Below are 27,903 nucleotides of genomic sequence, written 5' to 3' on the forward strand. Positions count from 1 at the left end.
TAGTCATCGAACTCAAGAATAAGTTTCATATTAAGAAGAATATATATATATATATATATATATAATATATAAACGATTTCCTTATGAGCTACTCGAACAACAAATATAAAGCTCGAGTTCGATTTTATAACCGAACTAAAGCTCGAGTTCAATTATAAATACTCACAAATAGTCTAGCAGTAAAGAATTCCCAATACATCTTTAACCAAAATTCTCATATATTTTCAACTTTCAGTTCTAATGACATAGTTATCTTTCTGAATACCTAATCAAAGCTTCTCTTCAGAGTAGCTAAAATCAAATTATTTAAATTACTCCATTAAATCTCTAAAAATATATAAAGTTCTTAATTTAAATATAACCAAAATTCTCAACACTGATTTGAACATATGTTCCTTGTCTCCTCATCGTCAAACTATGTCTAGTTGAAAATTACACCACTTTAACTATAAATGTACATTAATTTTTACTATTATAATTTTCAAAAAAGATTTATCACAAATAAAGATATAATATCTTATAACGTTTTATCATACATCATTATTTTCACAGTTTCAACAAGATAATGGAAACAAAAGACATAAGTACATGATCATGGGCCAGAAACATAGCACTCTTGAGGAAGACCTTGGGGGAATCGTTGATAATCTGTGCAATAGTTATAGATCATGAAGTTGTTTTGTACCGATTCCATCTTTTCTCTACTCTGAATGTCCAATACTTCAGAGAACCAGTTCTTTGTAGCCATCCATGATCCACATGAGTTATAACCCCCAGACAAAACACATGCATCAGAGCTGAAATTCCTGTAGCTAGTGATGAATGGAGCTTTACTCCAGTCTGTCTTCACCTGACCCCCTCTTGTAGCCCAATCATCAGCATTCCAAATGCTCGAGTATAATCTCATTGGTTGACTCTTAGGAAATGGTATCCCTTTGAACTCCATGTTTTTGAATTCCCTCACAGCAATATCGTCCACAGAGAAACTGAAATAAAATACAAAAAGAGTATAGTACTTGTGGGTGTTCTATTCCTTGTGGGATAAATATGGATTTTATACTTTTATCACTTACATAATGGTCTTGGGATTCCAAAGGATTGAATATTTATGGAAATCAGTAGTGGGATCAAACCACAAGTGAAATTGTTGCTCTCTATCACCTTTTCCTTGACAGTATACATTTGTGTGCATAGTGTAAGGATCACCACTTACATTACCCAAGAACTCAAAATCCACCTCGTCCCATGAGGTACCTTCTGACTTCAACTAAACAAAATAAAGGAACAAGTTTATAATTTATTTATGAGAAACATAATTTATAATAGAAGAACTCACGTAGTAGGCTGTAACAGTTCCTGCAGAATCTCCAGGAACAAGTTTAATCTGCATATCGATTTTCCCATAAAGGAATTCTGACTTGGATTGGAATCCTGAACCTGTGACACTGTCAAGTGTGAGAGTCACTGTCTCACCATTATCAAGATATTTGGCGTGATCGTTTCCCCATATTATGTCAAATTCGTCATTGAATTTATTAGCAAAGGAAACAGCTGTGGTCATGAGAAAGCATAGAGCAAGAGTAGTGAAAGTTGATGGAGATGCCATTTGGAGATGTGAATATGGAATTGGAAACTGATAGATATATGTATATGTATATATACTAGGGAAAGATGTATTAGAGGATATGTGTTGAAGGGTTGGTGTGGCAAGTGGCTTTGAAATGGGTTGACAGGTATGGTGTTGAGCATTGGGTTAGAGAGGATTAATACTAGGGAATTTGGATGTTTGTCTTATTTTGCCGACTCGACTTGATTGATTAACAGTCATAAGTTTAGAAAGACACTTGGCTCATGAGCTTTTTGGCATATGTATGTAATGTAAGAGAGAACTGAAACCGACCAGGAGCTCTTTGCATGAAAAAAAGGAAAAATAAATTGGAAGAGATCGATAACTTAAAAGAGATAAGGAGATAGACACAAACTTGTCGGTTCTTGGAATATTTTTGAAGTCATTTATCATCATCTCACCGAATGAAGGAAAAAGGAGGGTGGTCCCATTTTTTTGTTTGTGACTATTTGTTTTTTTAATGAACACCCATATCATATTTATCTACTACTTTAGTTTACTACTTTAGTTGTTAAATTAACTCATGTACTAAAATAGGTCATAGTAGAATGCCATCTCTAATATAGGTGTGTTGTAATACATGAACTACATTCATATAAAACAAAATTAGAAGAAAAATATATATATTTCACCACTACTTCCCCTTTCTATCTCATTTCCTTTCATCAATTCAACTTCTGCTTCTAAGAGAAGAAACAAATCTTGGTTTTAACTTTTCCTTTAATTCTATTTGTGTCTACACCAGTTAACTTAAGACATTAGACTTTATATAAAACCAATGCATATTGTCTGTTAGTAAGCTACTGAAATGACAAATGTGAAAAATAACAAATTAAGTTATGTAGAGTGTAGACCCCCCAAGATGTTGATATCCCAGCTCTGAAGTCTTGGGTTCAAGCACGTCAGGTAGCAAGTTCTACTCGCCTGGTTAATGGGTTAAGTATGTTTACGCTACGTGTTCTTAATACACATAGATTAGTCGCACTCCAAAGGATAAACAGAACACAACGTTCTTATAAAAAACATCAGACCTCTCAAACCAACCCTCTTTTTCACACCCACCTCGTCCCAGGATGCTATCTCAGAGCGAAGATTTGGGCATTTTCAGATAAGACTATTTCTTTTTGACGATTATGATTGTTCATATTCATTTATCTACAAATTCAATTCAGACTAGATTAGGCATATTGGTCAATTCAATGATAGATCGGGGTACCCTTACAACTTTCTTGACGACTCTGCTGGGGTTAAACTTGTTATTTTAAAATGAATGAAATAAACAAAACTCTAGCTGTTTATAATTGTTATTTATAACATTCCACTCTCACAATATAAAGAAGCATCAAGGACATATGGTGGTGGTGTTTTTATATGTGGATGACATAATCTTGACGGGCAATAACTATGATGGGTTGTTCGGCTATAAGATGAGCTCTTACTTCGTTTTGAGATGAAGAAGCTTGGTGAACTTGGAACTTTCTTGGTCTACAAATTGAAAATTTCGATAAAGGTTTGTTTGTATCGCAGATCAACTATGCAAAGAAGTTGGTAGATAAATTTGGTATGACAGATGGAAAAATAGTTATACTCCTCTCGACGTAAATCACAGACTGAGTCGAGATGAAGGAACATGTCTACCAAATCTTTGTATGTATCATGATCTCGTGGGAGTCTGATTTATCTTACTATAATAAGGTCTAACATTGTTTATGCAGTTGAAGTGGTGAGTCGATACATGCATGGGCCAAGAAACCACACCTCGAGGAAGCGAAGAAAATTTTAAAGTATATTAACACCACACTAGATATAGATATACTCTATGAGAAAGATTCAAAATTTATCTTCAAGGATTTGCGGATGCTGACTTTACTAGAGATCGAGACAATCGAAGGTCCACGTGTGGGTTTTTTTCTTTGTGAAAATACTAGCATATCTTGGAGTAGTGGGAAACAAGGATCGGTATCCTTGTCTACGACAAAAGCGAAATACAAAGCATCAGCTCACGCATGACGCAACACAGGAGTGCATATGACTTCGTAGACTCTTGGAGGATCTTCATGTCAAGTTTGATCAATCAGTTCCTATCAATGAAGATAATTTGAGTGCTATTAAATTGACTTCAAATCTTGTGTTTCATGCGAGAACAAAACATATTGAGTTGGAGCATCACTTTATTCGTGAAAAAGTACTAGAAGGAATCATTGAGATGGTTGCATTAAGGAGTGAAAACAATTTTACTGATATCTTCACAAAAGCACTTCTTAAATATCCTTTCAAAAATCTACAATATAAGTTGGGACTAGTTCATCGGACATCACCACTTCAAAGGGGGTGTTAGAAATTAAAGTAATAATAATAATAAATGTGTATTTTTGTTATTCAAGATACTCTTGGATTATCCAAACATCTTGGAATTATCTCTAGTTAACAAAACTTTTCAAGTCTTTTATTTATTATCTAAGTTTTTTGTTACTTTATATAAGTTATAATCTTGTTCTTATTTCAAGTTCAATAGAAAAAAAAATTCAAGAAATTTATTACATTAATAAGTTTTTTCATGATTAGTCTTGACAGTGACTTCGTTATAATCAGTTTGTTTACATATTTTTTATTATTCTTTATATTCAACCAATCATTTACCCTCTATTTACTAAATATAAGTATATTAGTTTCATCTAATTTTACCACATTGAATATCTACTTAAAAACAACCTTTTATCCATACTCAAAATTATATTTTGTATGTCAGACCATACATGCCTTAATTTCTTCAAACCAAGCAGCCCTAGTTAGCTTACTTCAAACAAAACAACCCTTATAAAATAATTAAGTTGTTCCTTGCACTAAAACAATAAATAATCTCTGAAACTACTAAAACCAAAAAAAATCAAAACCCAATAGAATCCAAACTCTTACTATTTTTCAGCCTTATCCAGTTGATAGGTAACGACAAAAAGATTTGAGTCGGTTTTTGGTAGAGAATTGTAAACTTGCCACTTTTTAAATGTATTTTATTCACTTTCTATAATTAGTTTATGTGAAGTAGTCTTATGGGTATCAGATAAGCTAATCAATATTATGAAGTCATAAAACTTCAGTAAATTTTCCTTACTTTATTATCTAACTTTGTATATAAGTATAATTTATTTGTTTGCTTAATTTGATAGTTGAAAAGTTATTTATTTTGTAAGAAAATATGTTTATGACATACATTGAGATTCTTCTCAATTCTTTAATGTCTTTCTTCTTTAAGTAATTTTGTTAGAAATTTTATTATTTATTAAATTTATATTTGGTCAAACTGGGAAAGTATTATTATGTACCTAGACATCAAAATATATATATATATATATATATATTAGCAAATATTGATTATCATTAAATAAATGAAATTTATGAATAAACTTAAATCACGATATAATTCTACTACACAAAAATATAATTTATTATAATATAATTGTTATTGTTATCAAAAACAAATATAAATATTGTTTATCATTATTTGGTGGATCCAATTTATGTCATTATTTTTTATTGAATATTTCAGTCATTACATGAAATATAGTATTTTCGATGTATCTTTGTATCATCGGAGAGTTAAGTAAGGATAACCGTATATTGATGCTCGCACGAATTTATACACTGATGTTGATGTGACATCACATCGCAATGTGCTTTGTGGTTTATAAAATTCTTATTTATGTTTATTTATATCTAACTTTAATACACATTCAACCAATTATTTATTTATTTGATGTTGAATTTTTATTAATGAATACTTAATTATTGACTCTTTAGAACACTTATAATGAATAATATAATATTTTTTTGATTATTGAATTTGATTAGTCTCTATAAACAATGTTTTAGAAAAAATAAATTATGAAACCTCTATTATTACTGGCTCATATTTATCCCATGTCAGCGCATATTTATATAACAGAAAAGTTCTTTATCGATGCATATTATTTCATACTAGATCATATTTATTTATTATTGGCGTAAATATATGCGTTGACCTAGAATTTTGTCGACTTCACTTTTACTTACACTAATTGATTCACAGATAAACTTTTTAGTTGCACTTATATGTCGAAAAACTCTGTTTTATGTGTTGGTAAAAAACAATTATATTGTAGTGTGGCTGTAAATATTCTAAAACATCCATGGTTGAGTTATCAAATTGCCTGAAGAATTGAAATTTTTCATCCCAAAACCTAGTAAGTTCAATAGACAAATTGACAAATTGTTATATCTAAGCTACATTAGACCTCATATTACATATGTTGTTGTGCAACAAATTTCTCAATTCACGAATACACCTACTTTGTGCCATTGAGAAGTTGCGCCTCTCATTGTAAAGTATCTGAAAAGTATCGTTTCTACTAGTATTTTTTATCTATTTGATAATGAGATCATGTTCAGATTGGCAATCTTGTTCAATTATTAGAAAATCACTTCCATGCTATTGCATTAATCTTGGTAACTCCACTCTCTATTGGAAAACTAAGGAACATTGTGTCGACAAAGGCCGAATATAGAAGCTCAACTAACATAGTTTGTCATATGACTCATATTCTATGGATCTCATATTTGTTCAAGTATTTCAACATTGCCTTGCATGTTCTAATTACATTAAATTGTGACAATCAAGATGCCTTTCACATTTTAAAAAAAATGCAGTAAACAAAGTACATTGATATTGATTGTCATGTTAAAAATTTATGCTTAACTGGTTTCATTAAACTAACTTATGTTAGTATCAAAAATCAAATTGCAGATATTTTCTCTATAAAACACTTGATTATCCAATCTTTGAGCATCTCATCTCAAAATTATTTATCCCATATGTCCATCTTGAAGGGGATATTGAAATAAGTTTTTGTCATACTTTCCTATTTCAAATTATACTAATAATCTGTTTTATTTTATACATTTCCAAAAGTTTAGTTATATTTGGATAGATGTATATATAGAATATAAGAACTGAATTGTATCAGCAATATTTTAGTTTGCATTGTCATATGTAAACACATTAATCGGGTAGTTAAACCCTAATCATATGAGATATAAAGAAATAGATTTTCTGTTCAATTGATCAAGTAGTACTTTTCTAGGAAATTAGTCATCTAGATAATGTAGTCTAAACCAAAGGAGGGCATATCAAGGACTCTTGAAAAGCCTCAGGTGACTAAAAAAAACTAAAATTACATAAGAATCTTTAACAAATCAAATAATTGACACACAAACTATTACCCTTTTAATGTGTAAACGCTAACAACTTCAGCCGACCATAACTAACTCCAACTTAGTAAATGGTAACAACTTTCTTTACGGATCCCACATTAGATAAACGTTTAATATTTGTGCAGCATTCATCGACCAATAGCCTAGAGAAGCTCCACCGGCAATTGTCCTTGGAAACAAATTATAATCATTGTCTCGAGATTTTGTTGAACGTTAGAGCCATCCACCAATGGTTAATCCAGCTATGAAGCTCAATGTGCTCACAAACACGCTTATCATTCATACCATGTCGGAATATATATAAAATGTGGAAAAACACACTATGTCCAATATTTCAATCCTAATGTATTGGGTATTACATTCAACAAGGAAGTGAATTTATACAATAAGAAAGAAAAACAATGAAATGAATCTAACTAATAAAACTGACAGTAACTAACTCCGACTAATAAGTAACCGCTAACGACACTAAGAGGGCTGTTTGAATCTTAATTTATCTAAAACAAGAGGCTTTGAACCCGACAAAATAAGCATTAATCAGGAAGGAGTTGATGGATCATTTGTATTCTCGGATAAAGAAGACGATGACTGTCTGAGTTCTCTTAGATGTTGAGCAACCTCCCTAAGAAGTTCTGTTCCTTCACCAGTACCTCTTTGAAGTGTCATTGTGGCATGCTTTATGAATCCACTTTCTGCCTCCATGGCTCTCAATCTCTCCCTTAGAAGGGATACCTCTCTTTTAAGGACCACTTTGTTCTCCACACCTAAATACCCACAATATAAACATTCAAAACAAAGAACCTAGCCACAAATTTTCTACTCATTCATCATAATCTCTTAGTATGAAATTAATACCTTTATTGAGGTCATCTGCATTTGTCTCTGTGTAAGAGATAGGCTGGGGAGAATTTGGTTCATCTTCTTCTTCAATGGAAGACAATTGCATGTTCTTTTCAAGAACTGTCAACATTCCCAGAAGTTGTGATCTTTCTTGTTCAAATTCCGTCAAAGATTCTTCAATTTTATCCTCTCCCCTTTCCTTTTCTTCCTGAAAACTAGAACCACTCTGTTCTTCAACATTATTCACCTGAAATCCTGTTACGGTGCTCTCACATTCAGACAATCTCTGACTCCCATTCGAAGAACGAGACCCAAACTCTTGATAATCGTCGTTAGCATCAACCTCACATTCATCGCTCCCAAGTTTTGGTATAATCCCATATCTCTCCCTATACGTGTCCACTTCCCCTTCCAAGATCTTAATTCTATCGTCTCTTTTCATCAACAAATCTTTCATAGTTTGAATTGCTTCTTGATCATACTCAGCCTGTTCTTCCATCATCCTCTGATACTGAAGGGCTTCCATCTGAACAGCAGCTTTCTCAGCTTGAAGCCTCGTGATCATTGCCATGGCATTGTTTGCAGCTACAGCAGAGGCACTTCTTTCTTCCTCTAATTCCGTGCAACAATCCACATATAACTTGCGGTCAATTAAGACTTGTTTCCTCAGCCGGCTTAACATTGAATCTCCTCCGTCGACTGCTTCCATGTTCTTAGGATTAAGGTCGTTTGATTCTAGGACGGATTCTGATTTTTCAAGTGGGGATTTCTTCATTGATCTGTTGGCAAACCTTGGACTTACTGATGTTGAATCTGTTAATGGGATCCCGAAGAACTTGTTTCCTTTTGAGTAAGTCGGTGTCTTGATGTCTTCGAACATGTCAACTGTTTTTTTGGAATTCATCCAACATGTGGGTACATATGTATATGTTAGTAATTTTATACATTGTTATCATAATAAATAAAGATTAAGCTGTTATTTAGTGAACTATAAAGTGTAGGACTTAGTTATGATAAATACCATCTGGTTTTCATTTCTTTGTAGTGCTATTTACAATTCTACTCTTTTCTTGCAGCCTTACAGGTTCTCTTTATGAATAGAAAGTTTGTATTGTCAGCTTATAAAATGTGTATCTAGGCTTCACACGATAGGATTCCAATGATATTTATGTAACCATTTCATCTTATATTATGCACAAGTTAGCAAAAAAACATGGTTATACGCAGCTTGAAAGACCTAAAGATCGTAGATCATCATAGAAATGGTGCCTCTGAGGCTCTAATTATAGATTAAGGAAATGTTTCAGCAAATTTGGTATTACTTCAAGGTTCTAACATGATTGTTATGTTTAGTAAATTTTTCACCTATACAATTATAAAAAGTCAAACATTTGTATAGATAGCAAGTTATCTTAGTTGTTAATTAGAAAGATTGTAAATTTGTTACTTACATGGTTTATCCATACTTAAGCTGCCATAAGCATCCTGATAAGTAAGTTCAGTATCATTTTCAGGTGTCAACTTGACCTCATTCCTGAATGCAAGCATATGAGATCTTGGAGATGAAGGCACTTGATAGAAACTTCCATTGCTAGAAAAATTCCGATTCATTGTTTTCGAAGCAGTCCTTACTTTCCTGGGCTCCCCACAACAAGAACATCTCTGAACATCGGAATGAGTGGTGTCATCTTTCACATTCTTGACACTGAACCTGCTGTAATCGTTTTCCATGAAGGTATCAATGTCTTTATGAAGCGTTCCTGCAAGGGATCTGTAGGTGTCGGTGTCGGATTCTCTTTCCGACGAGAATGATAGTAGACAGGCTTCGCACATTGTTCGAATATCGGAGAGTTTTGTATGTAGGTGGCAATAGGCAAGAGAGGAGACCTTCTTTTTGTGGGATTCACAAATTGCATTGTTGTAGTAGGTATTGGAGTTTTTGTGGAAAATAACATGATCAATTCTGGTGCAAAGTAAACAAGGGAGTTGTAATTCGAAGAATTTGGCGAATTCATTGCAGAAAAAGGAGATGAATCCGTCGAGGAATAAGAGGATTATGAGGGTTAATTCAAGGGTTCCATAGATGACAAAATTTGGGAAGCTACCCAACTCATTTTCAATGAAATTTCTAAGGGAATGAACCGCCATCTTTCACAAAAGAGAGAAGAAGATTAGGATGAAGATGTGGAGGACAGATCATGACCATGGTAGTCCCTGATCATGACCTCTCTCTCTCTTTCTCTCTGCTCTGAGTTAAGTTTTATCTTTTTCTCGTAAATCAGGAGAGGAGGAAGAGAGAGAAATCGTAAGGGAAATTCTCAGACAGGGCAAGGGAAAGAGAAAATGTTCTCACTTTTTGTTTCGTCTAATAATAGAGAAGAGTCATGACTTATAGATATGTGTACCTGAATTAACGGTCAGTCGTGAGACTCCAACAAACAAACAAAGTTTTAAGATTTAACAAGCTTTTTACAAGTTCTGAAATTATATTTTAAGGTAAGAAATCCTATGTTTTGCCCTCAATCATCAAATAAGCCCTTTAGTTCATGGATTGCTTAAATTTTGCTCTAACCATCAAATAAGCTGGCCCTTAATTTCAAGGATCTAAGTTTTGCTCCAATCGTCAAGTAAGCCCTAAGGTCCCTAGTACCTCATTGATTTAGTTCGGTTAGATTATTTGTCTACATATATGTTTCATTGTAATATATGTTGATTTATATTCAATCAATATTTTATATTCAGTTTTATATCTCACAAACCAGCTTAGAGTTCAAGTATTGGATTACCAATTTTAAATAAAAATTCAAACAAGGGATTCCAACTAAAAGAATAGAATCCATTGTTTTATTTATTCTAAAATGTAAATTATATATACAAGATTATATTATTGAGATTCACTAGTTACTAATCTAGAAATCTCCAATATAATAATTAGGCCAACTATATATAAAAAAATTAAAGATAACTATTAATTGATTACATTTATTACACCCCGCAATCGAAACATGTGGGCGATGTGTGCAGAGATTGGATTAAAAAATTTCAAAAAAATTCTCGGAAGCCCCTTCGTGAAGATATTCGCAAGTTGAAATCGAGATGGACATGAAGAACTCAAACTTGACCGCATGGACCTTCTTACGAACAAAGTGAATGTCCATCTTAATGTGCTTGGTCCGTTGTGCTAAACGAGATTACTAGAGAGGTAAATCGTACTCATATTATCATAGTAAACAAGAGTAGCGGTGAGAACTGGGCAATGAAATTCTAGGAGTAAATTACGTAGCCAACAAATTTCCGAAACCACATTCGCAAATGCCCGGTACTCAGCCCCAACACTAGAACGGAACAAAGTGGTTTGACGCTTAGCCGACCAAGAGATTAGATTATCTTCCAAGAAGACACATTAGCCAAACGTCTAATGATGTGTGTCCGGGCACCCACCCTAGTCAAGATCAGTGTAAGCCAAGAGGGATTTAACAGATGATGGAGACAAATGAAGGTCAAAATCAAGATTCTGAATATACCAGATAATTCTCTTTAGATTTGCCATGTATACCTCTCAGGGATCATGCATGAAGAGACAAATCTACTGAATTGTATACGTGATATCAGGACGAGAAAACATCAGATATTGCAGAGCACCAGCCTAGCTACGGTACGAGAAGAATCTGACACAAGAGAAGAGACTGAAGGCCCAAGTTTCGGTGTGGTATCAACTAGCGTAGTCGACAACTTACAAGATGACATACCCGCACAGTTTAGAATCACAGACGCATACTTTCGTTGAGAAAGGAACATACCATTTGCATGAGACCTTACCAAAATGACCAAAAAATAATGCAATGGACCCAAATCCTTCATAGAAAATTTTGTACTCAAGCTATAGATGAAGAATCTACGGAATGAGTGATCTGAAAGAGTCTGGAAAAATCAGGTGTAGACACAAAATCCTTAAAACGTTTGTTCCAAACTCGAGGAGGCTGCTTCAAACCATATAATGATTTCTTAAAACGGAAGACATAATGAGGAAATGAAAAATCTATGAACCTAAGAGGTTGATGCATGTATACATCATCATCAAGAGTGTCATGGAGAAAAACATTTTTTACATCAAGTTGGTGAATTGACCATTTCTTCGATAGGGCAAGACTGAGGACCAATCAAATAGTGGCTGGTTTGACAACATTACTGAAAGTCTCCCCACAATTAACGCTAACCTATTGAGTTTTTCTATCACCTATATGATAGGCTTTATGCCTCTCAAAAGAACCATTAGCACGGTCTTTATGAGTAAAGACTCATAAATAACGAATAATATTAACATCATTTGGATGGAGAACCAACTCCCACGTCTTATTAGCAATTAAAGCATTAAACTCTTCATGTATAACTAACTTCCAATTTGGATCTTGTAGCGCAACAACAAGGTTACGAGGTAAATGAGATTTAGACCCAGCAGAAAGAAGGTTAAAAATACATTAGGGCCGAAACACCCCCCACTGACTTTTAGTGACCGGTCGAAGAAAAAAGGGTGATGGACAGGAGGTGGAGATAAAAGTGTAGACTGATGATGAATCACAAGTGATGGAGGATCATCGAGAAAATCATACGAGAGTGGAGGAGACTAAATTTCAACAAAAGGAAAACGAAACTCATCAAAGATGATGTGGCGACAAATAATGATATGTCGAAACACTTATAAAGGAATACAATTTATTTTCTATTATTCCAAAATGTAACTAGTTATATACAAAATTATATCATTGAAATTTATTAATCTAACCAGTAATTTAGATTAATTACATTTCTTATCAACTATTTTAGTTGTTAAAGAAAATTAACTTAATAAAAATAAATAATTAATGTTACTTATTTTGTAATACTTATGATCTTAAATGTCAATATAAAAAAATAAATTAATATTGTTGAAACTAATTCCAACATTTAAATTTTGATATAATTTAATAATTATCTATCAATTTTTATTGTAATAAAAATTAAACTCATCTAAATCAATCTACTAAAATATAAAGTTTATGATATATATATACATTTTATAATAAATATATAATATTTGTGTAAAAATATATAACATTGTTGGATGGACCAAATAGTAATATATATATTTCTGAAGTTCTCTAACCATATACACATAGATAGTCACCTTATTATGGATATTCTAAAATTATATATATTTATAACTCATACTTCGTGATTTAATAGAGAGTAGGGTAGTGTTTGGGTAATAATTTTGGGAGCTTCTTCATTTATTTTTTTTATCTTGTTTTATCGGCACAAATTATGAGTTGACATTTATGTGTCGGCATAGATAACTTTTGCTATAATGTTATAATCGCTCCATATTTTGAGGGCGCATGAACCCGCAAATCAACATAAACAAATTAGCTATTTTACCCTAACAAAACGGGTTATGTGTTGTAGTGCGAGAACCTAGTAACTAAGAATGTCAATTATAATCTACCCCGCGGTTTTCAATCTAAATTGTCCTATTAAGGACAATTTTTTTCCGACTTGATCAATAGTCCCTCACCCCGACTCTTCCCAATGTACTCCAAACACAACAAAAATATATAACATCGCTAATATATTTATATATAAAATATGATCTAACGGTGTCTATAAGCGAATTTCCCGATCGTAAAACAATTTCCGAAAAAGAATCAATCAATGATGGTAAACGCATCCTCCGCTAATTAGTATTACTCCATATAACCTAAGATTAAGCATTATAATTATTATATATATAATATTATTAAATTAAAAAGAGAAAGTATATTTCATTTTTTATAAACTCCACAACACACCAGTCCACTAAAATGAATGGTGTGAAAACATCTTGTTTATGTAGGTGTGCATAACTAGAAAATAATCATCATAAGATGTCTTCAAGACTGATACTTGTGGGAAGATCATAGCCAAACACCATTGAATAGTCATCCATCTCCCCATCACTAAACTTTGGCATCCTCCAACTCCTTTCTACATCACACCCTTCCTCATTTCTTAAAAATTCCTGCACCTGCATTTCAAACAAATATTTTTCAAAAAAACTATCCTAATCATCTTACATTTACAGCCACATAATATTGCTGAACTGACCTCACTCATAGATGGACGCCAAATTGAAGATTGTCTAATACAATAAGAGGAAGTAAGAATCACTCTTTGAACTTCAACAGCATCATATCTCCCTTCCAAACACGGATCAACTAATTCATCAATCTTCCCAGATTCAATAAGTGGCTTTGCCTAAACATTATTTCCCAAAAATAAATAATAATAAAAAATCCCATGTTTTACATTTATCAAATAGTTAACCCACCCATAAGAGAAGGCTCTGTTTGGAAGAGTCGACTGGTCTCCTACCAGTAACAATCTCTAATAGTAAGACTCCAAAGGCAAAAATATCAGTCTTTTCATCTACAATACCGTGCATGAAATACTCAGGTGCCAAGTAACCAAATGTGCCTTCTATTGGAATCACTGCATGATGAGTCCATTTGTTTGGTAGCCATTTTGCTAGTCCAAAGTCAGAAATCTGCAAAACATTTCGATGTGACTAACAGATGCTGCAAGCCAAATGTCCGAAATTGAAACCAGAGTTTTTGTTTTCTCACCTGAGGTTCGTAATCTGGACCTAGAAGAACATTGGAGGCTTTGATATCTCGATGAATAATCCTGTGTTTACAGGATTTGTGAAGGTAATGAAGACCTTTGGCTATACCCAGTATTATTTTGTATCTCATGGGCCATTCCAACGAATTCTCCTTCTTTCCTATGATAACAGAAAAAGTTCACATTTTACCCTCTAAAATGTAAGAAATAATTGATGCAGCATTCTATACTATATATTGTAGTGATTATTTTATGAATAACGACATGGGAGCGACAATGGGGCATCGACTCGACTCCCCCAACTGACAGTCACGTGAAAAAAATAAAAAGGGTTATAGAGATAAAGTTATAAAGAAACATGACCATGTTCGAAAGCATTCTGTCCCGAACATGAACATCATCAAAACCATTATGTCCCGAACATTGCCATATTCAGGAGTATTTTATCCCGAAAATGGTCATGTTCAAGAGCATTCTGTCACAAACATTGTCCATTGCCATGTTCTGGACAAAATGCTCCAAACTATGATTTGATCAGAACTGAAAAGAGTGCGCTGACATTCTTTTTATTATTTTAGATTTTTTTTATGCTAAGACTTATTTTATTACCATGCAAAGCAGAAGACAGAGTTCCGTTGGGGGAGAAATTGAAGATTAGATGAAGCCCATTTTCGATGCAGCAGCCTATTAGTATTGCTGTGTTGGGATGATTTACATGACCTAAAATCCCCAATTCTGTAAGGAATTCTTTCTCCTTGTTTTGATCTTTAACATTTCTTTCTGATAACTTCTTCACGGCTATTGTTCTTCCATCTTCAAGATCTCCTCTGTAAACCTCTGCATACCCTCCTTTACCCACCAAATTATCTGCCATTCATTCATCATTTAATATTATTTGAAAACAAATATGACTAATTGTCTATTGAAAAAAAAAAAAATTGTAGGTGACAGTGTCCCTTGGAATTAAGTTAATTTAAAGAATTTTCATTTTAATTGAAGAAAATTATAAAGTAAAAGTATAATAATAAATGTGTCAAAAAGAATATTTAGTAATTAAACCAATCAAATGAATGCATTAATGGTAAGATACTATTGAATTGATAAATTATAAATAAATAAAAATAACATTTTAAATGGAGAACATATGATTTAATTAATTAATATAATTTTTCAATATAAAAAGATATTCAATTCAAATGAATAATAGTGGATATTTTGCATTGAATTCAAAATGACTCAAACAAAAAATTGCACTAAATATTTAGCATTAATTATTTAATGTAAAAAAGGTGTTCATTGAAATTTATTTATGAGCATCAATTAAATGTTAATGATTTTTATTCTTAATCATAATAAATACTAGTTTACTATCAATTTGGTGGTTTTATTCAATTTTGATGGTTTTATTATATATTAATTATGAAGAGTGCAATTCTAATAATAATTCATTCATATAATCATAATTCATATATCTTTCTAAAATTCAAAAAAAAAATAATTTGTTTTCAAAGATTTTCATTTCAATATTTTTTTTAAGTTTTTCCTTCCATAATCTTTTTTTAAACTCAATAATATAAATTCAATGTTTCAAATTAATATTTTTTTAGTGAATTTATATCTAAATAGGGGTTATAATGGACTTAATTTTTAAATATGTCTAGACATACACGTTTTAGACATAATATTATTAGACTATAATTTTGAATCGAGTTATCACGTTTCACTAACATTATAGATGTTCTAACCAAACTATTAAATAAAAAGTTGGTTACCTAATTAGTTAGTAGGAAGAAAAATTAACATGCAAATACTAGAAATTTCAAAAACTTGTTACAATGAATAACTGAACACCTACCTATCAACTAAGTTAATCTTTCAAATTTCATTAATGGGTGGATCATTGAAATTAAGCCATTATAGGACTTTCATTAAAATAAATTTTTATCAAGAATTGAAATAAGATTGTAAGAAATAACCTTGTATTTTTTAAAATTTTGTTATTTCAAATTGTGATTTATTTGATTTATGTTTTAATGTGTATCCATATAAATATTTTGTATTTTCAAAGAAAACACTCCTAAAATTTGTATGTTTATCTTCTTTGTTTTTTTTCAGTATTTTTTTTAAAAAAGAATACTTGACCTTTATATAGAATAATAAAAAAATGTAGAAGATGTAAAGGTTACTTAATACCTAGGTGGAAAGGAATACTTGACTTGAATTTGTATTCTTATCTTCTATCTTTTTTTTCAGTAATTATTTATTTAAAAGAATACTTGACCTTTAAAAAGAATAATAATAAAAAGTATGTAAAGGTTACTTAATACCTGGGTGGAAATGATTAGTGGCAAATGCAATATCTTGATAGGTAAAGCATCTAAGTGAAGAAGAAGAAGGCTGGTTTAGTTCTTCTCTTTTTACAGAAGAAAATGACTGATTTCTTCTCCTCCTACTCCAACTAACATCAAATGGTGACCTTAAAATTGAGAAAAGAAACTTTAAAGGAGTTTCCCTTGAATTGTTTGAATACTTGCAAACAGGATGATCAACTGCTGGAGAAACTGTTGTTGATTCCCCTGAAACAGAACTGTTTGATTGAGATTCTTCTTCAAACACATTCAACACTGTTCTTGGTGAAACCACATTTCTCTTAATATTCATTGAATTGCACTCTTTTCCAATATTATATCTTCTGCTTAGGGAGATAACAGAGCATCCTTCTGGGGAATGATCGAAGCAATTCCTAGTGATTTCGTGATGTAAACTATATACCAAATTAACCAACAACTAGTCAATAGACTCAATATCATTTGAAAATGAAATGTATCAAAATAGAAATAGTCTCAACCTGTTTGTTCTGTTCTTTCTTTTGTTCCTACCAATGAGGAGGAAATCTGCCTTCATGTGTTTAGCTTCCTCAATCAGTCCCACATCTATGCTTGAGCTCAACCCGACTCTGGCCTCGAGAAATATCTGTCAATTGAATTGTTTTCATCTTTTATTACAAAGAGATGCGATAATTATAAGCCAATATATAAAAAATAGTTATGTTTACATGTTTTGGTTGGCAGGTTTGAGCGAATTCACCCATAACAGAAATGACAGAAGCTTTTGCTTTTCGGTATTGAGTTTGATATTTAGAATTCGGAATATGGCGCCCTTTCCTTTGCTCAACTGCTCATAATTCACCAAACATTTAGTTAAGATTTTCAGTTGCTTTCACAAATTTAGATGAAAGGGACTACTACCACCCCATGTGCAAACACTAACTAAGTTTGCCTAACAAATCAAAAGGACAATAAGAAAGAAGAAACAAGAGTTTTTTTTACCAACCAAGAACATGAAGGGCAACAATGGTATCGTGTGGATTGGCCAAGACTTCGATTGCCCATGATAAAAGCTCGAGGCTTTCACTCGGATTCAATGAGATGCCTACTAGTATCTTAGTGGGAACCAATGGAGACATTTTGAAAATTTGAATGTCTGGATGGTTTGAAAACATAGACTTATAATGAGTCTGAAGAATGATATGTCAATGGAGGAGTTGTTCACAAACCAATTAGGTGGCATGAAAATATTATTCTTGATTGAGAAGCATCAATATATAATATTAATTAATGATGGATTTTACATTTTGAGCTCAAGAAGTGTTTACAATTGCAACTTTGTCTCTGTTTTGGTTGTTAATTACAACTAACTAATCCATGAATAATGTGTTTAAGTTTGTGGGGGTTGGTAGGTTGTTTTGGGTGTAAGCAAAGGTGCATGGTAATTACTGCCTGGGAGTTGATTTGTCTTCATGGATAAGCCAAAGGAAGAGCCTACTTTCAGTTTTTATTTTGTTATTCCTAGCTTCGGTTGGTGAACAGGCTATAATGCCTTATCTCTAAGGATTAAGAAAAAGACTATAATTGTGTATATTGCTGCAGGAATAAGAACAAAACCTTACTAATCGGAACAATCCAAACTAGAGAGTAAAATAAACTTGTACGTGATTAAAACATATGCCACTAAAAAATTTGGTTTTCAAATTTTAGAAATAAATAAAAATATAAAAATATTTTTTTTACTATTTTACAATAAATTAAACTAAATCAAATCGAGAAATTAGTTAAAATTAGTAATTGACTTAAGAGTCTGACACATCATTTTTCTACAAAATAAAAAAATAAAATAAAATATTTTGGCGTATAAAACAATAACGCCATTGTAAAAAGATTACTTAGAGTTTCGATACTAGGTTACACGTGAGAAAGAATCTCGATGCTATGTCTATATTTTTAATATTTTGGTCATTTTCTAGAAATATTTTACAATTATTTTGTAGAATCCTAAAATAATCTAAGACCGTCTCCAATCTAATGGCATTACAGACGAATAATGAGTTTTTGATCAATTTATCTTTCAAGAAAACGCATATATTGTTCATCCACCAAAAGACTATTTTATATATATTTCAGTCATCGATATATTTTAATATTTATATATTGAATTTAAATTTATAAGTTTAATTTTATTTTTTTATATAATTTTTTTATATATTAATTTTGTTTATATAATTTATTTTATTTTTTATATAATTTTTTAATATTTTAATTTTTTTATATATTTATATAATTTATTTATATATTAATTTTAATTATTTATATATATTTATTATATTTTTCTTATATGATTTTTTATGTATTCTAAATTTATAATAATTAATAAAATTTATCAAAAAAAACAAGTTAAAAATATATTAAAATAAAATATAAAGTAGGAAAATAACATTACAAACTACAAATTAAAAATAAAATACATTTTATACTACATTAATTGACAAAAATTTTAAGATGAAAATAATCGATTTCAAAATTTTTAAATAAAATAAAAAAATATTTGTGTTTAATTTGTAAAATTTATAAACATGTAGATAATATTGAAAATGTTAAAAAGTTGGTATATTCTGAGAATATTCTTTTGAGTTTGAAAATAAGTTTTTAGATTAGAGATGAATTACTGTTTGATATGACATTTATTGCATTTTGGGTGTGAGAATGTGATTAAGAGTTGGAGATGGCCTAAGTGTGTAACATAGACCCTAAAACCATCTCCTCTTCTAGACTAGCGACAATAAAAGGTGGATCATGCGGCAAATTCTGCGACTGGTTAAATGGTTAATTGTGTTTGCGGGCTACATACTTAATCGGTTATCACATTTTTAAATTCCTCAAAAAAACCCCTAGAACCTAAAATCTAAGAATAATAATTATTATTTATTAAAATAATACATTAATAATTATTATTATTATTTTAATTATGTAAAATTAATGCATTAAATAGGAGAAAATGAAAAAATATTCTAATTAAAAATTAAAAATATTATATTAATTTTATAACTATAATAAATTAACCCACAAATTTTTAGAAATTTTAAAATTCATTTATTGAAATAAATAAATAAATAAAATGTTTAAAGTTAGCAAAATAGGCTTTTAAAGAAAATCAAAAAATGTATATTTATAAAAAATAATATTTTAAATGATTTTCAATTTTTTTAAGATTTATTCAATGAATTAAATATAAAGTAAATTAAATTAAATTAAATTAGACTTAATGGCCATTGGGACAGTTCATGGGTTTTGGGCCTGGCTAGATGTGAGCTTAGATCTGGCATGGGTCGGAAACAAATTAGGTTTGGGATGAATCATGAATACAATAGCAAAATTGGACCGGACATAAGTCTCAATTCTGACAGGTCCGGACCTGCTGTGTAATAAGTGTGGCAATTGCCTCAAACTCAAATATTTTTTTGACACAAAAATCTTCATAAATAAATAAATTATAATGATATGTTCATGGGTTTTTTTTTAAAAAGCTCATAAATAATAATTGATAACGTATCAATGATAAGCCCTAACTTAATTTGTATTCCAAAAAAATAAAAATAAAAAATACTATCTTACTTGGAGAAAAGAATTGCACAATTCCCATTTATCAACAAAATCAAGGAAAAAAAATAAAATAAGAACAAGCATTCTGGAAAAAGAAAAAGAAACACTTCCCCCAAACCCCAAGCCCGTCGTCGATCCTCCAGCTTGCCGGAATCGGAGCAGAAAATTCGGTCGTCTCCTTTCCCGAGCTCTTGGGCCTTTTTCGCTCGTTCCAGCCTTGTTTTTCGGCACTGCGCCACTGCCCACTAGAGTTCTTTCTCCGATTTCGGTGAGATTTTGGTGAGATTTACTTAATTATTTTTGGTTGTTGAGGACTTTTGGACTTGTCTGGTGGAATGGTGGATTCACAATCTGTATTTTGCATTATTGCATAGTGGAAGTGCGACATTGTGGTTAATCATAGATTCATAGAATGCTAACAGCTGGTTAATCTATAATTTTTTAATGTAGATTAGTATTTAGAGTTTTATCAAGCATGCCTCCTATAAGAAAACAATTGTCTTGGGAAGAAAAAAGAAAGAAAAAATAAAAGGAATATGCTTTAATTCAAAGCCAAGTAGGAAGCCTTAATAAGTATTTCACAAGCGATCAAATAGTAGATCAAGTGAACCAGAATGACATCGATGATAAGTTGAATGATCGGGAACATGGTGAATTGAATGAACTTCGCAATGAAGACTCAAAACAGTCTGAAAATGAGAACGATGTAAGTATGCCTAAAAGTGACACTGATGGAGATATAAATCAAAATATTTTGTTTCCTTTAAAGGTTGATAATCCAGGAAATTAGGACAAAATACAAAATATTAGGGACTTTTTGGTTGAAAGGGGTCTTAAAAGATATGATGATATTTTGTTTCTTCTTGATAACACTGGAAGACATTTCAATCCATCACATTATAAGAGACAATTGACAAATGGTGAGAAAAGTGACCGAAGATGGTTAGTGTACTCTATTTCTATGGACAAGATCTTCTGTTTTTGTTGCAAGTTATTCAAAACTCAGAGAACCATGGCGAAACTTGGTTATCTGGCTGACGAAGGATACAAAGATTGGAAGAATATCAGTCGATGCCTCAATCTTCATGAAACTAGTAAATATCATATTGATTGTATGACTAGTTGGATTGAATTAGAAAGAAGACTTCAAAAGAAAAAGACAATTGATGAAAGTGTGCAAGTAGCAATTAACAAAGAGAGAACATTGGAAACAAGTATTGAAGAGAATAATTAAAGTTGTGCAAAGAATTGCGAAAAATAACTTGGCACTTCGAGGAGATTGTGAAAAGCTTTATGTTGAGAATAATGGAATCTTTTTGCAGTTAATTGAAATGATTGCCGAATTTGATCCAATAATGGAGGAACATCTTCGGCGTGTTCAAGAACGACAGATTCATTACACTTATCTTGGGCCCAAAATCCAAAATGAATTGATACAGATGTTGGCAACTGAAGTAAGAAGTTTAATTGTTGCAAAAATTAAGCATGCAAAGTATTTCACTTTGATACTTGATTGCACTCCAGATGCAAATCACGAGGAACAGATGTTCCTTGTAATTAGATGTGTGGATGATTCAGAAAATGCAATAGTGGTTGAAGAATTTTGGATTTGATTTTTAAAAGTTAATGAAACTTCTGGGCTTGGGCTTTTTATAGAGCTTGAAAATATTTTGAGCAATCTCGAACTTACAATTGACGATATAAAAGGTCAATGATATGACAATGGATCTAATACGAAAGGCAAGCACAAGGGTGTACAAAATAGATTACTTGAAATTAATCCCAGAGCTTTTTACACTCCATGTGGATGCCACAGTCTTAATCTCACACTATGTGATATGGTAAATTGTTGTCCTAAAGCGATGTCATTTATTGGTGTTATACAACGCATATATTCATTATTCTCTTCTTCTACCAAGCGGTGAAAAATCTTCAAAGATCATGTACAAGGTCTTACGGTCAAGCCATTATCACAAACACGATGGGAAAACCATGTTGAAAGTGTGAAGCCCATAAAAGACCAAACTTCAAAAATACAAGATGCTTTAATTGATTTGGCAAACACTTCTTATGACTCAAAAATAAAGAGTGAAGCTGAGGGCTTGGCATCATTTGAACTTGAGAATTTTGAATTCCTAACCGGAATGATAATTTGGTACAAGTTATTATATGAGATTAACATTGTCAGTAACTTTCTCCAATCAGAAAAAATGGATATTGATGTTACTATCGGACAGTTAAAGGGGCTTATTTCTTTTCTCCAAGAGTTTAGAGAATTTGGATTTGATCAAGCCTTGGTTGAAGCCGAACATATTGCAAATGAAATAGGAATTGAACCTATTTTCCGAAAAAAACGCATCATTCGGAAAAAGAGACAATTTGATGATATCAACAGTGAAGAGGTAACTGAATCTCCTAAAAAAAATAAAATAAAATATTTTGGCGTATAAAACAATAACGCCAAGGTAAAAGAGATTACTTAGGTTTCGATACTAGGTTACAAGTGAGAAAGGATCTCGACGCTATGTCTTATGTGCCATTTAGAAATGGTCTATACTTTTAATATTTTGATCATTTTCTAGAAATATTTTACAATTATTCTTTTCCATTTATTTTGTGGAATCCTAAAATGATCTAAGACCATCTCCAATCTAATGGCATTACCCAAACCCATTTTGGGTTTGAAACCTCCAACCCATCATTCTAACTCATACCAATAATGAGTTTTTTATCAATAAAACACATATATTGTTCATCCACCAAAAGACCATTTTATATATATTTCAGTCATTGATATATTTTAATATTTATATATTGAATTTAAATTTAAAAGTTTAATTTTATTTTTTTTATATAATTTATTTATATATTAATTTTGTTTATATAATTTATTTTATTTTTTATATAATTTTTTAATATTTTAATTTTTTTATATATTTATATAATTTTTTTATATATTAATTTTAATTATTTATATATATTTATTATATTTTTCTTATATGATTTTTTTTATGTATTCTAAATTTATAATAATTAATAAAATTTATCAAAAAATAAGTTAAAAATATATTAAAATAAAATACAAAGTAGGAAAATAAAATACAAACTACAAATTAAAAATAAAAGACATTTTAGACTACATTAATTGATAAAGATTTTAAGATGAAAATAATCGATTTCAAGATTTTAAATAAATAAAAAAATATTTGTGTTTAACTTGAAAATTTATAAATATGTAGATAATATTGAAAATGTTAAAAAGTTGGTAAAAAAAATATTATAAGAATATTCTTTTGAGTTTGAAAATAAGTTTTTGGATTAGAGATGAATTACTGTTTGATATGACATTTATTTCATTTTGGGTGTGAGAATGTGATTAAGAGTTGGAGATGGCCTAAGTGTGTAACATAAACCCTAAAACCATCTCCTTTTCCAGCCTAACGACAATAAGAGGTGGATCAGCGGCAAGTTTTGCGCCTGGTTAAATGGTTAGGTGTGTTTACGGGTTACATACTTAATCGGTTATCCAATTTTTAAATTTTTCTCAAAAAATTCTAAAACCTAAAATCTAAGAAGAATACATTAATAATAATAATTATTATTTATATTATTTAAAACTAATGCATTAAATAGGAGAAAATGAGAAAATATTCTAAATAAAAATTAAAAATGTATTATATTAACTTTATAAACACAAATGTTTAGAAATTTTAAAATCCATTTATTGAAATAAATAAATAAATAAAATGTTTAAAGTTAGCAAAATATATAGGCCTGTAAAGAAAATCAAAATATGTATATTTATAAAAAAAAATAATATTTTTAAATGATTTTCATTTTTTTTAAAATTTATTCAATGAAATAAATATAAAGTAAATTAAAAAATTAAATAAAATTAAATTAGACTTAATGGCCATTGGGTCAGTTCATGGGTTTTGGGCCTGGCTAGATGTGAGCTTGGATCTAGGCATGGGTCGGAAACAAATTGGGTTTGGGATGAATCATGAATACAATAGCAAGATTGGACCGGACATAGGTCTCAATTCTGACATGGGATATTCGGATAAGATTCATATTCTTGGGCTCACAGGCGAGCCGCCGAGCAAGCATGGCGCGAATCAACTTAAGTACATGTTAACTCGACGATCACTTCATCTTCTTCCTTCGGATGTTAGTAGAGGAAAGGTGAGCGAGAAATTTCGGGTAATTTGGCACCCGACATCCGCCTTCGTCTCTAAGCAAGTAATTTGGGACTCGGTCAGATGCTCGGTTGGCCCTTTTGTCGTCCTTGGTCGGACCTTAAATCGGTCCTCTGGTCGGATCCTTAGTTGGATACTTTATGAACCCTTCACCTTTCAGTTTTCAAAGAGCCCTACAAGAATGAAAAATTATTAATTGATAAATTAATTATTAAATTAATCTTAACTAACAAACTAATTAATATAATTTATTAATTTGCAAAACTAATTAATTAATCTAATTCATAAAAAATTAAGAATTCGGGAGACCTGATACGTTTAGATTCATCAGTTCAATAGTAAAAAAAGAGTATCAGTAAGGGCGAAAATGTTACTGAAAGCCTCAAAGTCATTACTCATAACATTCTGTAACGACAAATAAAACCGTTACTATTCGTGACAGAAACGAGCGTTAACGACTTTCGAAAACCGTTACTAATACTCTTCTAACAAGAGTAACGGTTTTAATCAAGGTTAAACCGTTACAGATAAAGCATTAGTAACGGTTTTAGTAAAAGTTAAACCGTTACAAATATATTACTAGTAACAATTTTCTTATTTATAAACCGTTACTGATATATTACTAGTAACAATTTTCTTATTTATAAAATCGTTATTGATATATTACTAGTAACGGTTTTCTTATGTTTAATACCGTTACTAAAAAATATAAGCGTTTTTTTTTAATATTTCATAATTGTACCTATATAAACAATAATAATTATCCATTTTGCAAAATCATTAATATATTCCAAAACCACAATCATCCACAAACCACAATCATAAATACACAATTCATCAATCCACATAAACCATAAATCACGCTCTTGTATTGATTGTTATCCCTTTGAGAACTCTGTTGACGAGCACTCCGTCTAACACCAACACGTAATTCACTATTTTCTGCCATGAAGTAGGGAATTAACCATTTTATAATAAGACAGATTTGAATATAGTCAAGAAGAAAGGCAATTCCAATATAGAGAAATACCTCAGGAAAACAAAAGTATCTCCAGCAACTAATCTCTTGGAGGTGACAAAGGTACTCCATCCTATTGTCAGTAAGTGCCTCCTAGGTTGACTTGCAGATTATTAATTAAGCAAAAACACACAATTTCAATATCAAAAGAAATAACAAGCAAATGATCCCTTGAAGGCTTTAAACAATACAAGATGAACATGAGAATAACAAGTGAAAATGATAACCTCGATAGATATGTTTAAATCGCCATTTCATGCCATGAAGGTCTTTGGCTACCAGTTCCTGTGTTGGTGTTTGTTGGGTCATGTCCTAAATGAATCTGGTCAATCAGTAAAGAATCCAAAAAACATGAATTGCATAAAATGAGAGATGAAAGGAAGTTACTAATCAAAGGATGAAGTCTTGCTCGGCCTACACATCAAATAAAGAAGGATAAAAGAATCATTCACCAATGATCGCTAAAAAGTATCTAACAATGGCAAAAATTACAAATTCCCTAAAATTTGAACAAAAGTAGAATATAAAAAAGCTTACAAGTAGGCTGAAGATACCAAATTTCAACAGAAGCCAGGTTAAAGTGGAAACCAATCACATAGCAAATACTATGTAACTTCAACAAAGTCTTTCAAAAATGGAAATCAGCAAGTATAAGACATCTTTAGACTAAGTATAAGACATCTTTAGACTAAGCATAAGACATCTTGTTAAATAGATTTAAGACACGATAAACGGAAACCAATAGAATTCTAAATGGCTTGTTGTCGAACTTTAACGAAATCTAATTAGAGCTAAGATTACTCCTTATGGATTAGATACAAGGTTAGGATATACACAAACAAAAGAATTTTGAACTCATAATGCAAATGTGTAACGCACCTTCACAAACAAATGACCAACTACATTAGAGTAGAGACTATCCCACGAGATAGGCGCATAAGACATAGCTTTTACGACCCTTTCCTCATGTGTAACCAAGCACCGAACTATTCTCGCATTGAAATAAAGTTCTATAACTGGATCGCAGACATAAACACTGGAAATCGATGAAACTAAACTAGCTTGGGCTCTTTCCCTTACGACAGGCTCGAGAGACCTCTTCATAAGTTCTTTTTTTAAGTAAAAAGACGGATAAGATCACTCTACTCTATAGAGAGGGAGAGGCAACCATGGAATAATCCAAAGTTAATCGCAAAACAATCCGTGAATACTCTGTTTACTTTTCTTTGTTTATTTATGAAGTAAACTAAAGTGGCGACTATTAAAGTCAACCGGATTACTACGTTTTGTACAAGTACTAAGCTGGAACCTGTACGGATCAATCAAGAAAGGTCTATGATATATAACTCTGTTTTAGTTCCTCATCTCAAATAGATAAGACAACATCATATATGAATAGTCTTTTTTTTAATCTATTTTTGTGAGATTCGAGAGGAAGACAACATCAAAGAAAAAAAATATTTTTCTAAAAGTTCACAGGCCGTGTTTACCATTCAAGTCCTTCGTTGCGTCCCTTTCATGGGCGGAGCACTCGAAAGGACGAGTAAGGCATGAGACCGACCAATTTCGGATATCACAAATTGCTTTTAAAAATATTTTGAAAGGATTTTTTAATTTTTCGAGATTTTTAAAAATTGGTTTGAGGTTCCAAAATTACAAAAATAATTTTATAATTTTGAAAAGGGAACCAAACAAGCATTAGGATCGGTGTCCTAGGACTTGGGTTTGTTTTCATCGGTTCGAGTCCGGGACCCTTGGTCGGACCCATCAGTCCAGGCTAAAAAGCCTTGGTCGATGTGCTAAGGACTCTCGGTCATTGACCGAGATTCTCGATCAGGGTGTAAAAAGCACCGGTCCTAGGTTAGCCTTGGGCTAAGTTAATCGGTCCTAGGTTTGGGAATTCTCGGTTGGGATCGAGATTCCTTGGTCCTAGGTTGGACCTCTCGGTCTTATGTGGAGGCCATTGATCCTAGGTTCGGGAGTTCTCAGTCCTAGGTCTGATGTCTCGGTCAGTGTAAAAAATCTCGGTTAGATCATTCAGTCTTAACTGAAGAATATCGGTCGGATTTCTCGGTCCTAGCTAACAAGCCTATGTCGGACCTGTCGGTCCCAAGTTAGGTTTCTTGATCGGACCTCTCGGTCCTCAAGAATATCAAGGGTTTGGGTAACTTCACAAAGCTCCCAAGAACATTTAGAACATCACCCCAATGTATCAATCGACTTGGGTGATGATTAATTTGTTCAAAACAGTTTGTAGCAAAAAATCAGGTTGTTGGTTTTAAAGTTGTTTTGAAGTGTAAGGAGATAACCAATAGCTTCTTTATACCCCATATAATTGATTGGTACCAATACAAGAACACTAGTTGTTCATTTGGACCAATTCAAGAATTTAATTTTTTT

General features: G+C 31.5%; 3 protein-coding genes across 3 annotated transcripts; all 3 read right to left on the bottom strand.

The window, feature by feature from the left end:
* Window positions 1-589: 589 nt before the first annotated feature.
* Window positions 590-1,606, bottom strand: LOC124909732 (probable xyloglucan endotransglucosylase/hydrolase protein 25). The gene is made up of 3 exons (XM_047450381.1): window positions 1,337-1,606; window positions 1,074-1,267; window positions 590-986 (listed from the first exon to the last, which is right to left on the bottom strand). The coding sequence occupies exons 1-3, from the start codon at window positions 1,604-1,606 to the stop codon at window positions 593-595; spliced, it is 858 nt and encodes a 285-aa protein (XP_047306337.1). The 3' UTR covers window positions 590-592.
* A 5,805-nt stretch (window positions 1,607-7,411) lies between these two features.
* On the bottom strand, window positions 7,412-9,862 carry LOC124909733 (probable myosin-binding protein 5). The gene is made up of 3 exons (XM_047450382.1): window positions 9,166-9,862; window positions 7,730-8,599; window positions 7,412-7,638 (listed from the first exon to the last, which is right to left on the bottom strand). Exons 1-3 carry the CDS (start codon window positions 9,860-9,862, stop codon window positions 7,412-7,414), a joined length of 1,794 nt encoding a protein of 597 aa, XP_047306338.1.
* Window positions 9,863-13,534: 3,672 nt separating this feature from the next.
* LOC124909734 (probable receptor-like serine/threonine-protein kinase At5g57670) lies at window positions 13,535-17,816 on the bottom strand. The gene is given in 9 exon segments (XM_047450383.1): window positions 13,535-13,754; window positions 13,835-13,984; window positions 14,058-14,273; window positions 14,353-14,510; window positions 14,960-15,217; window positions 16,678-17,114; window positions 17,199-17,323; window positions 17,406-17,527; window positions 17,615-17,816. Coding segments are annotated over 9 exon segments (1,815 nt in total). The 3' UTR covers window positions 13,535-13,607.
* Window positions 17,817-27,903: the final 10,087 nt, after the last annotated feature.

The sequence above is a fragment of the Impatiens glandulifera genome, chromosome 7 (assembly GCF_907164915.1).
Source record: "Impatiens glandulifera chromosome 7, dImpGla2.1, whole genome shotgun sequence".
Classification (NCBI taxonomy): domain Eukaryota; kingdom Viridiplantae; phylum Streptophyta; class Magnoliopsida; order Ericales; family Balsaminaceae; genus Impatiens; species Impatiens glandulifera.

Coding starts and splice junctions, on each gene's coding strand:
- LOC124909733 (XM_047450382.1), bottom strand. CDS start 9,862: ATGGCGGTTCATTCCCTTAGAAATTTCATTGAAAATGAGTTGGGTAGC. Junction 8,600..9,165: donor CTTAAGTATGGATAAACCAT/GTAAGTAACAAA, acceptor CCAAAAAAACAG/TTGACATGTTCGAAGACATC. Junction 7,639..7,729: donor TGCAGATGACCTCAATAAAG/GTATTAATTTCA, acceptor GTGGGTATTTAG/GTGTGGAGAACAAAGTGGTC.
- LOC124909732 (XM_047450381.1), bottom strand. CDS start 1,606: ATGGCATCTCCATCAACTTTCACTACTCTTGCTCTATGCTTTCTCATG. Junction 1,268..1,336: donor GAACTGTTACAGCCTACTAC/GTGAGTTCTTCT, acceptor TATTTTGTTTAG/TTGAAGTCAGAAGGTACCTC. Junction 987..1,073: donor TGGAATCCCAAGACCATTAT/GTAAGTGATAAA, acceptor ATTTTATTTCAG/TTTCTCTGTGGACGATATTG.